The sequence below is a fragment of the Rhipicephalus sanguineus genome, chromosome 2 (assembly GCF_013339695.2).
Source record: "Rhipicephalus sanguineus isolate Rsan-2018 chromosome 2, BIME_Rsan_1.4, whole genome shotgun sequence".
Classification (NCBI taxonomy): Eukaryota; Metazoa; Arthropoda; class Arachnida; order Ixodida; family Ixodidae; genus Rhipicephalus; species Rhipicephalus sanguineus.
Window position 1 is genome coordinate 26,511,331 of NC_051177.1, and position 11,883 is coordinate 26,523,213.

Genomic DNA, 11,883 nt, shown 5'->3' on the forward strand with positions numbered 1-11,883 from the left:
TGTCGACTATCTTTAGTGCAAAAGACAGCATCCGCAGTGCAGTAGAGTAGGGCACAAGCTCGAAAAAAGAAAGGATGAAGTTGTCAACGTACGCCGATGTGGACAAAGCTGTGCTTACGTGGTTTTTGGACACACGTGCTCGAAACGTGCCCATAAGGGGTGCCGTCCTTCAATAAAAAGCGAAGGATTTTACTTGCATCCTGGGCCACCACGACTTCAAAGCTAGCAACGGCTGGCTACAAGGATTTAAGAGCCAAAACGGAGTCGTCGGGAAGATCATTAGCGGTGAGTCGGCCTCTGCCGACAGCGATACTTGTGCATCGTGGGTGGTGAGGAGATGCCTGGCGTTTTGAGCCTCTACGAGGCAGCTGACGTTTATAACGCTGATGAAACAGCTCTGTTTTATCAGATGCTGCCTAATCGCACACTGGTGCTTAAAGGAGCAGACTGGCACAGAGGCAAGCAAAGCAAGCTCCGCGTGACGGTTTTGCTTTGCACCAACAGCGATGGCAGTGACAAATGGGTCCCATTGGCTATCGGGAAAAACACCCGGCCCAGATGCTTCAAGGGATCAAAGCGTCCGGTAAAGTACTATGTGGCCAATTCAAAGGCGCAGATGTCGCGGGCGACCTTTTCCTTCAACGAAGATATCAAGTGACAAGGCCGACAAATCTGTTTGCTCCTGGACGATTGCTCTGCACACCACATTGACGGCCTTCAGCTCTCAAACATAGAGTTGATATATTTTCCTCCCAATTGCACATCCCTGATACAGCCACTGGACAAGGGAATAATCAACAGCTTCAAGTACTGCTACCGCCGTCATGTGATAGAAAAGATCCTTCTGGGCATCCATTTTGAACGGCAAACGAAGATCGTCATCTGTCAAGCCGTCGAGATGATTACCGCGTCGTGGCAAGAAGTTGCAGCTCAGACGGTTTCAAATTGCTTTGCCAAGGCGCAAATAAAGGTCTCTGAAGCTGGCATCTGCGATGAGGAAGAGGAGCCTGCGAATACAGCGGATGTAACCGAATTGCGGGATGCGCTATGTGCGAACGGGGGAGCGCCCGACAACGTCGAACTTGGTGTATTTTTGTTTGCTGACAATGCCGCTGTATGTACTGAAGAAATGTCAGATGCGGCGCTTGTTGAAATGGTGCAAAATCACGGTTGTGACGAAGGTGCATCAGCAAAAGATCCACTGTTTGCCACGCCTACCGCGAAGGAAGTGATGAACGCGTTGAACGTCTTCGAGCGCTGCTTGATGTCATCATATATGAAGGAAACACAAGCCAAAATCACACAGTTTTTTTTTTTTTTTTTCTTCTGAATAAATGTGCGAGGTGAGGTCTTCTGAAGTGATGTCCCTCTCATTTTGGTTTTGTTTTGCATGATACTTGCAGATTCTCACTTGAAACTGCATGTAACGAAAACCTGTATATAACGAAATATTGCCGACGTTCGTGAATTTCATTACATCCAGGTACTTGAAGAATAAGAATGGGGTGAAGCAAATTCGGCAAGTGCCCTCAAATCATGAATGGTAGTTTACCACTATCTCTCAAGAGGATGGTATATAACAGCTGCATCTTACCGTTACTTACCTACGGAGCAGAAACCTGGAGGCTTACAAATAGGATTCAACTCAAATTGAGGACCACACAGCGAGCAGTGGAAAGGAAAATGATAGGTGTAACCTTAAGGGACAAGAACAGAGCAGAGTGGGTCAGGGAACAAATGGGTGTTAAGGACGTCTTAGTCGAAATCAAGAAGAAATGGACATGGACCGGGCATGTAGCACCTAGGCAAAATAACTGCTGGTCATTAGGAGTAACACGCTGGATTCCACGAGAAGGCAAAGGCGCAGGGACGAGACAGAAAATGCGTGGGCAGATGAGATTAAGAAGTTTGTGGGTATAACATGGCAGCAGCAAGCACAGGACCGGGTTGATTGGAGGAACATGGTAGAGGCCTTTGCCCTGCACTGGGCGTAGTCAGGCTGATGATTATGATGAGGTGTGGATTGGCTTCTTCACAGTGATGGGATGTTAGGCTATGCTAGGCCTCTATTACGGCAAAGTTATTTTCACAACATATTGATTATATCGTAGGTTCTCGTGGTCGTGCCGACTACCATCAGCATACTTCAGCTGCGTGTAAGATTGTGTTGTCAGGCAGGAGTTCTGAAAGGCCACGTGACACACGTGACATGGTTGTGTTGAACCAATGCTGAGATTATAGAAACGTGTTTGTGTGCCATTGATATGGGCCTATAGTTCAAGAGGGCAGTGGGCCCAGCAAAATATAAAAGTTCACACATGTTCAGATATGTTCTTGTAGCAAATGACCAGAAAGGCTACGCATAAATAATTGTCTCCTTGTTTTGTGGGAGCAATTACGTGTTGCCGTTGTCAGTAGCATAGTCACATTGCCTAAGCATACAGGCTAGAGCAGCTTGGTTTGACCAATCATATGCATGAAACCTATAGGGCCAGTGGTGGGGCTGTGTTACTGTCCAAATTACTGGTTCATGACTACTGTATAACCCATTCCTGCAAATGCCACCACCACTTACTGCCTCTTTTAAAAAGGGGGGATATGGATATTGGTCTTTTGAAGCAGGGTGTATAGCAGGGCTATAGTGCATTGGTGTTTCGTGAAGCTGCTGCACCAGAAGGGGAAGATGCCTGTAGTCTCTATCGCCAGTGCATACAGATAAATTCTTAAATGGCATTCTTACTTTTGTATAGTACACACGTAAAAGTGTATTGTTTCACTGTAGGGTTGTGGTCCATCTGTACTTATCCCATGGTTGCTCTTGTCATGTGCAGGAAGGTGTGTCTGCAGTTGAGAACTTGAACGAGATGCAGTGCATGTGGTTCCAGACCGAATGTGCCATGGCGTACCAGCGGCTAGGGAAATGGGGCGAGGCTCTTAAAAAGTGCCACGAAGTGGACAGGGTGAGTAGTCATTCCATGGGAATGTGTGGCCTTGCATTGTGTGTGTGAACTCTGTGTGCTGTTAGGGACAAGTTAAATATGCTTGTGATGATTCGGGCAACCCACTACTGTGTCTTTGACATTGGGCTGCTGGACATGAAGTTAGGGTTTTGGTTTCTTGCAGCTATTGGCTATGCCAATGCCTGCAAGAAACCAAACTGGCAGGTTTTTGCAGTGCGCGAACATACGGAAAAAGGACAGAGTAGACAGAAAGTTCTGTCTTTCTGTCTACTCTGTCCTTTTTTCCTATGTTCACGCGCTGCAAAAACCTGCCACTATGATTACCAACCAACTAGCGCAAGCCTCAACACTTATAAGAAACAAAAGCCCTAACTTCAGGTGTCAGAATGTAACATTGCTAACATTCTGTTTGGTGCGTGTTAAAGATACCCTATTCTTTCTGAGTTCGCGGTCATATCTCATAGCCCTGATGTAACTTCTACACACGCTCGCTCAAAACTCAATATATTTGTTGATAAATGTTGATGAAAAGTTCCATTGGTTTAAAAAATAGCATTTATAACTATTAACTCATCTGCACCAATGTGAAACTCGTCTTAAAAATTGGGGCCCTCATTTCATTCTGTTCAAGCGATCTGGTCATGTGCCCTCTGAGCTCCGTATGCAGTTGTCCTTACAAGGGCCTTTGCATGTTGCAACTTGTCTGTGTTTACGTTGTGCAGCACTTCTCAGAGATAATGGAAGACCAGTTCGACTTCCACACGTACTGTATGCGCAAGATGACACTGCGTGCCTACGTGAGTCTCCTAAGGCTGGAGGACGTGCTCAGGGCCCATCCTTTCTACTTCAAGGCTGCGAGAGTAGCCATCCAGGTGAGTCAAGTAGCCGACCATGTCGAGTTCATCTACTCGGGAACTCTGCCGACTACAAGTGTTCTCTGCCAGTCTCCTAGTGCACTATAGTCAGTTACAACCTACGAATAAATACAAGCTCCAGTCACAGAACCGCGTCACGCTTGCCGATCACCTGTGTCAGAGATTCGTGCAAGCTGGTTTTCTTTTGAACCGTAATTTTTCTGTGCTAATGTAAATACCACACATATCACAAACTAAAGATTCATCGTTTCTTCCTAAAATATGATCTTTGGCTAAGCAATGATGTCAGAATCTGCGATGAAGTCTTCCGAGATGATCAAGTTTCCAGCTTAAAACCGACACGAGCATGTGTCTGTATGGGAACACGAAGAATCCGGAACACGCGAAAAACACTCGATGTCACAGAAATTAGCAAATGTGATTGCATAGAACGTCTATGCAAATCCTCTCTGGGTGGGACAGTGATGCTTGTGGGTGGGCTTGTATCTTAGGTTGTAACCGACTATAGTGTCCTTGACCTCCGTATCGGTATCTGAGACATAAAATCTTCCATTTGCAGGTTTACCTTCAACTCCATGACCACCCTGTTGCGGAAACGGAGGCAGCAGAAGAGATCAACACGGGTGAGTCAGCTGCCCTTTGTTGTCTGCTTTTCAGTCCCCAGGAGAAGAGATGGCTTCTAACATTGGTGTTGGTCAAGCCAACATTTGTCAGCAGTAGTAACGTGTCTCCGTTCGCTGGACGCCACTTGTCAGAAAGACTTTGCACATTTCCAACAACACTCTGATGTGAATATGCACTGTCATTTACAATCAGTGCTGGCATCTGCTGCTCATTGGAGAATCGCTACACTCCCGTTCAGTAGTTCCGGTGAGTTACGGTGAGCAAGTGCAAGTCTTGTTTGAATATTTTTTATGTCCACCTATTTCAAGAAAATTTTGAGCATATGTTTTCATCGGTACTCAGGTGATATCTGCCAAACGATATGACTAAGTGATTTAGTTTTTCTGAAAATGAATTTTTATATTGGTAGCCAATTCCGTAATCAAGCCTTTAAATGCAGGCCTCCCGTATTTGTGATATTTTGAAGTGTAAGGTGCGACGATGAGAACGGACAGAGGGCATACTCCTGTTCGCATCACTTAAAGTGAAGCAATTTTCATGTGATTGGCTCATGAACTATCTACATATGTACACCCGTGAGCAAAAGTATACGGACCACGGGAGCACATGCCAAAATGCATCGGCGCGACATCTGCCGACGCGGCGCCTGTTGTCGAGATGAGCGTTAAAGTAGCGGTGCGCATGCGCGTTCCATTATATCTGTCTGGCCTGTCCAGTAGCTTTGCCTGGCACGGTTACGGTGCTCGTCGACTCAGCGTAAACGGGGTGTCGCTTTCGCTGCTCCGTCGCATCTGAAATGGTTTTACGTTGCGGCTGCGCTGGCTCGCACGCATCGCTTTGTTTTATTGCGATGGCAATTATGTGGACAGTCTCGACGGGTTTTTGCCGTCGCCGTCATGTCCTTCCGGTATGAAGTCCAAATCGATAAAATCCCCCCGCGCATCGTATGTTCTACGGCGGCTAAAAGCGCGCGAGTGGGGACGACGAACGCGGCCGAAGCAGAGATCAAACGAGCCGTCCCGTTGCCGTCGCTCGAAGGGTGCATGCGATAACATCACTCCACTCGGGAGGCCTGCCGTCGAAGCAGACAGGAAACGCCACGCCCTTCTTTAACGAGTGAAAAGAAAAAGACGCGAGGGGGGGGGGGGGGAGTGGCGCGCGAGGAGCAACTTTGCACTTTGAATCTAAGGGCGCGGTCGCGATCTCTGGCGCGCGCGCTATCTCGAAAGCCATCACAGCGGGTGGCTCGTATACCCTTCTACGCGCTGCGCTCTCAACGCGAAGTGACTGTGCGGAGAGCATCGCTCCCTGGAGCGGCCGTATTCTTACACCAGCGTTTTGTAGTTACGCGAGATCGGATACAAAACAGTTAGCTGCCAGCCTCACTTCAATTTATTGCTATCGCATTCATTGCTTCGCTTTTGCGGTGAAACTGTGACATTTTTTTCTTTCTTTCGTCTTCTTTTTTTTTTTTTCATTTATCGCGCGGCACACTTTCTCTGACGCTTTTAGATGACTCGCGCAAAATTACTTGTTTCTTTCTGCGGTGTCGCGTTATCTCAAACGGTTCCCATGTGTACCGCCGCATATCGAAGCGCAATAAATTAAAAAAAAAAAAGAAACAGCCATGCACGCCGGACGCGCGAGCCAGCCCAGGCGAAGCCGCTACGGAAAACACCGGTGCAGATGTGACGAGCAGAGAAAGCGACACACAGTTGACGTTCATTCGACGAGCACCGTAACCGCGTCAGGCAAACCTACATCACAGCAAGCAGATATGATGGGACCCGCAAGTGCACCGCTGCTCTTGGAGTCCTCCCGACGACAGGCGCCGCGCCGGCAAATAGCGCGTCGATGCAATTTTTGGCACGCTCTCCGGTGGTCCGTATACTTTTGCTCACGGGTGTACATATAGTGTGCTTTTCTACGATATGAATATTGTTAAAAGGAGCAGCAGCCTCTCTGGAACAATAAATGTCCAAGGTGAACCAAAGGTTTTCTCTAGTGATTGGATTTTAGGCAAATGACACCTGTTTTGGAATTTCTGCCTAAGTGCCTATATAAGCACTAGTAGCCTCAAGTTTCGCTTTCGGGTGCAGTTTGAGACCATTATTCAGGACAACCGGGCTCGCGAGAACAAAAGCCTCCGAGATCGAAAGGCGTGCGGATACCCTACCACAGCGTTTCGCGACTTTTCCGCTAGGGGAAGGGCGCAGGCGCCGTGGCACCGTGAGAAAGGCCGATTGTAGGTGGTCGCTAGAGTATGCCCATCTTGGTGGGTGTGTTTCGAGGCTTGGATATGCATTTTTTCCCCTTAACTTTTTTAATATTTTGGATGCGTATTTGTCTTAGTTTTATCTAGTTTTAGGGTCATACAATGTGTAATGGTGTTTTTCTCATTTCTTTTTTTAGCTCTGAAATCTGTCTTTGGCGATGACAGGACGATTCCACTTACGAAACCTTGGCTTGCTCCCCCCTCCTCCCTAAAAACGATTCCACTTTTGTTTTTGTAAGTTTTATGAGACACTTATCTAGAATTAAATCTAAACATCGACAGATGTCTGGCTCAGTGAATCTAGAATTTCATGCCTATCAAACTCGTGGCCGATTTTTTCACTAGTTAAGCAGGCGTTTCCCTCTTACCATCACTGACGCTGCCTGCCACTGACTACGCATGCGCCATCAAGGGCAAGCGGTGGAGCGGTAACGCCTATGCCTCTGTCTCTTTCGTTGATGACCCAATTGTTTGGAAGGCAGGGAAGATGATTGTGCGGTTCATGCAAGCTGCTCAGCCGCATTAGAGCGATGCCGGACTGCAGTGTGACAGCTCTGCTCCGGTGCGATTTTTCCTTCTTGCGCAAAGACGACGCAACGCAAAAGAAGGTTACGCGCTTCTTTTGTGTCGTGCCTTCAGTTGTGCTAATAATATTGTCACTGTAGACCAACAGGCTCTCAAAACGTCATTTTGAATCATATTTTTTTTATGCATCGGTTCTTGCATTTCGTCAGTTAGCCAGTCGTAAACAGGGAACTGTAAGAGAGGACGGAAAAATCATTCATGTTTACGGTATGCCGCCCCTCTTTACACGAAAACGCCTTGTATCGCTCGACTGAGTGTCGAGTAGCGCATCGACACCGTTTACCTGCCGCCTACTGTCGCAGTCACTCTCTTGGAACGGCGGTGTCGCAAAGCAGCGCCTCTGTCATCCGCGCGCGCGCTGTTCTGAGAAAGCGAAGCAAGGCCAGCGGCCGGATAGGTCCGTCGTCGGCCAGGTGGCCCTGGAATTCCGTATGCACAGAGGGCTGCTCGTATCGGAGATCATTAGCGCCGGACTTACATCACGGGGGTGGCTGATGGTCTTCCCGTTGCCATAGCTTCCCCTACCTAGCTAGGGCTAGCTGGCCCGCGCATCCCGTGCGCGAAGAAAGAGAGCAGGGGGAGAGGGCTCCGCTGTGGCGCGTCCGTGAGAGCTGATGCCTCCTTTGTTCTCTCTACCTCAGTCTCTTTCTCTTTACTTGGCGCCCCCTGATGGCCCCCCTGGGAACAATGCAGTACCCTCCCTCTCCCTTTCCTTCGCTGACCAGTCTTTTCCCGCGGTTGCCTGGAGGAGATGGTGTCATCCTGGCCGAGGCTTTGTTTTCTCTCCGACCTCGTTTTTCTTTTGCTGTTCCTTTTGTTTTCCTCATTGCCGCTGCTCAAGGGCAGCTCGGGAGAGTTGCCCCTTGGCCTTTTGATTGTTCCCCCTCTGCCGGGATTGGGACCCTGGACCTCGTTTTTTCACTATTGGCCTTTTAATTTCTCCCCGCGTGACGACGCTGATTGGTCGTGACGCGTGTGCCTACTCGTCTCTGTGAGCGAGGCTTCCGTTCTTATGGCGGATCTGTGCGCTGCGCGAGCGCCCGAGCAAAGCGCAGTCGTAGTGCCACGTGCATGCCGCAGCTGGATGCGGTAAAACAAAAGGCAAAGAGAGAAAAAAAAACACGATGATTTATTCTCCCTCTGCGGCTACAGCGATGCTTGCATTGAGTTGGCGTGATTGCTCGTTAGTATATGTCTACTGTGCGGTATCACATGAAAGAGCTTAGAGTAGTAATTTTGTACTAGCTTGAATTGGTCAGTACTATGTTTCCGAGGTTATTTGTTTAAGAAATTGTCCGTTCACTGGTAACAGTCTTCCTGGCGCAGTCAGAGTGAGTGTAGAGCGGTGAACAAGAATTATTCGTATTTAGTTTATGGCAGTTGCGGGGGAGTGACACTTCCGTTGCGCCCGATGTTGACGCAAGAGACGGCGTCACGCATCACAGCGCCTTCGTTTCTGTCCATCCTGGAAAAGGAACAGTCGGCGGCCTAATGCATATGAGAATGTTTCTTTGATACGTGGAAGTAAATTTAAACAAAAAGGAAGTTGCCACCTGCTTCATTACAAGCAGGAACTTGTTCCATGTGAAGATGAAGCTATACCAACTAGCCCAAAGGGCTACGCTGCGTAACTTGTTTCACTCAGTCGTGCTTTGTGAACACTGCGTTCTGCCTTTCATAGTGTCATCGTAATGCTCTCGGGCTGACTGGACGCAGCGTTGCCCACGCACGCACACGGCCTCGCATAGAAGTCATTGGTTCCTCGCACAAACGCGCACTTCACGTCCCGCTTTTAGAAACCACAATGAAGAGCCACGCGCGCACATCACGATGAGGGGGGAAATGCCTTGTTCCGTGGTAAGGGCCCATCGCGACACACACACTGGTGCCGCACCCATCAGGTCCTGATGAAGTAGACGAATCCTCCGGGTTTGCCCTTGGCGAAGGTTGGCTTCAGCGGCAGGAAGTGGAAGCGCGTGGCGGGCGGCGGGTCGGGTGACGTCGGCTCGAGCGCCTTGTTAGGGGCGCGTAGACGGGTTCGCTGCGCGGTGGCGGCGGAGCCACCAGGTTTCCGTACTCCTGTTCACGTGGCGACTTGAAGAGGCCGCCGTGAAAGATGAGGAAGTTGTTTCGAGACACGCGGTCTGGGTCAGCGCGTCTCCGCGTCGCCTCGTCAGGCGGCCCTCGCGCTTTATGCGCTCGAACTCTAGGATGCTGATGCGTTCGTCGTTGAACTTGAAGATCTTGGGGTACTGCGGGCCGCGGATGTAGTCGTACTTCGGAAAGCCGCCCGGTGGAAGCCTCGCCTGAGGCCGTGGGCGCGGGCGTGTGGTGGTGGCGGCGGAGGGGAGGGGGGCACGTGCTCGACCACGGCTGTGGGCGGCGGCACCGGGTCCTCGATGAAGTTGACCACCGGTTGTAGTAGCGTGAGTGGGGTCGGCGGGGGTGGCGCCGGCGGCTCGGTCAACTTGGGTGGCGGATGCAGCAACAGCTGGGCGGCGGGTCCTTAGGGGGCCGAGAAGGGGTCCTCGAAGAGGCGCGGCAGCTCGGGATGAGCTGGAACAGCGTCTCCGGGTTATCGCGGAAGCTGATTGGCACCGCGTTCTGGTCGAACACGCCGCGGTACTCGAAGTGGTTGGGGCCCACGTTGGTGAAGAAAAAGGACGCCTGCGCCTGGGTCCGTGCGTGGTTGCCGTGCCGGGCTTTCGTTCACGGCGGCTCGCGTGCCGTTTTTGCTCTCTGTGGAAGTGTAACCTTGAGCGGACCTCCCTTGGCACCGCCGAAAGGGTTCCTCGACCGGAGCGCTCCTTTGATCTTGGAGACGCGGGTTGGTCGCGGCGTCGCCAGCGTCACCTTCGACGGTTGTTCTGAACTTAGCCTGCTGCGGCACTGATGCCGGAGGGATGGTCGGCCGCGGGGTTTGCTGCGTCGTACGGAGCTTCTTTTTAAGACCGATGATGTCGTCCGGAACGAGGCGCCGTCCTCTGCGGGCCCGCCTCGGACGGACGTTGTAAGTGCCGGGCGCGTGGGCGGAGGCCGCAACGGAGACCTCGGCCTGACCGTAGTGGTCGGCCGTGTAGCTTCGGCTAGACGCGTCGTAGTGGTCGGTGGCGCGGCGACTGTCACGCCATATAGCCGTGGCGGCTTGAGGCGCGCCCCGTACGGCAGGTCATCAGTGTTTTTGTCCTGGCTCTCCGGCAGCTGCAGCTTGCGGTCGCCGTCGATATGCTCTCGGCGGCGGCGAACCTATCCGGCCTCTCGCCGCCTTCGTTCGTGTCGGTTCCGGTGGCTGCGCCCTCAGGTAGGCGTCAATAGGGTAGACGGGCTCCGAGGCGCGACTCGCCGCATGATCAGCAGCAGGCCAAGCAGCAACAGCGACAGAAGCGGAGCCTGCGACATCGGAAAGAAAAGCACGAACGCGCGCTTAGTCAGGCGTGTATACCGGAATGTGGCGTGGTTAAAGAGATCTGTTTGAGCAACTGCTGCGGACATTTTTTAACTTTTTTTTTTAATTCGAGCTCGATAATGGCAAGAAAGTGGTGCGAGCGGTGCGGCTTTCGCCAAAGCACCGACCGCATCCCATGAGAATGAGCACCGGCACAACCTTCTCTGACCTCTGCCCCCGCTCGAAAACGACCAGTGTCGGTGCGCACGGCCAACGCACGCACGCCGACGGTCGGCGTATGCATCCGCGCCACTTGCACTTTATTTTTTTTTTCCTGGAACGTCTAGTTCTCATACTCGGCGATCTCTCGCTTTTGTAAAATTACCGATAACAAATCTGCGGCGCGAGACGATAATTTTCTGTTTTCCCGAATGCTGCCGTTTCAACCGGCAGTCTGCGTCACGCCGTTCTTTCTCCCTCTCCCCAGTTCGTCCATTAAGATGAACCACCACGCCGGCTATCGCTGCTCGTGGTGCAGTCGATTCCTCATAGACTGCTTTGCAAACTTGCATAATCGACGGAGTCGGCAGCTGTCGCCGCGGCGGTCAGCGTGCGCGCGAAGCAATACGGAACGCCGCTAGGTCCACGAGAGCGGTGCTGACGCAACGCGAGGAGCGAACCAACACGGTCTCCTTCCTCCTCCGGCCGTTCGGCATATCCGCCGAGGGCCAGTGCAGCAGCGAGCCGCTCGGCAAGGTACGCGAACAAAAACAATGTGACGGCCGCCTGCGTGCGAATTCGCGGGGGTTGGGGGGGGCGGCGGGACCGCGCCTGCGGTCGAAAGGTTACGGGAGCTAACGGTGCTGAGGGTGAGGAACGTCGGGCTTTTCGCGTCCTTGCCCGGCTGCGCGTAGAAGCGAGCGCGCCTCTCACGCTGCTTACGCTCGAAGTTGAATTGTTCGGCTCGTTCATTTACCGAGTCGTTTAGTGCGTCCTAAGCACTGCGTTTGCATAGCAGCAGCACCTATTACCCGTTCATAAGTGCTCGTCGCGTGACCGCGCACTTTCTGTACGATTCGTTATCCATGGTCTCCCTTCGCGAGGGTGGGTGCCCGCAGTGAAGGTTCGCGTGTTCTGCGTTCGCCGGAGGACAGATCTCGTATGTGGGCAGTGGTTGTC

General features: G+C 51.5%; 1 protein-coding gene across 1 annotated transcript in view; it reads left to right on the plus strand.

Annotated features, from left to right (window-relative positions):
* LOC119381100 (N-alpha-acetyltransferase 15, NatA auxiliary subunit) overlaps positions 1–11,883 on the plus strand; it is a gene marked incomplete at its 5' end in the record, with an annotated part of 128,581 nt that overhangs the window by 11,556 nt on the left and 105,142 nt on the right. Inside the window, 3 exons of the mRNA XM_049412162.1 lie at positions 2,832–2,960; positions 3,683–3,832; positions 4,395–4,458. Of these exons, the coding sequence (XP_049268119.1) occupies positions 2,832–2,960; positions 3,683–3,832; positions 4,395–4,458 (343 nt within the window). The remainder of the gene's footprint in view (positions 1–2,831; positions 2,961–3,682; positions 3,833–4,394; positions 4,459–11,883) is intronic.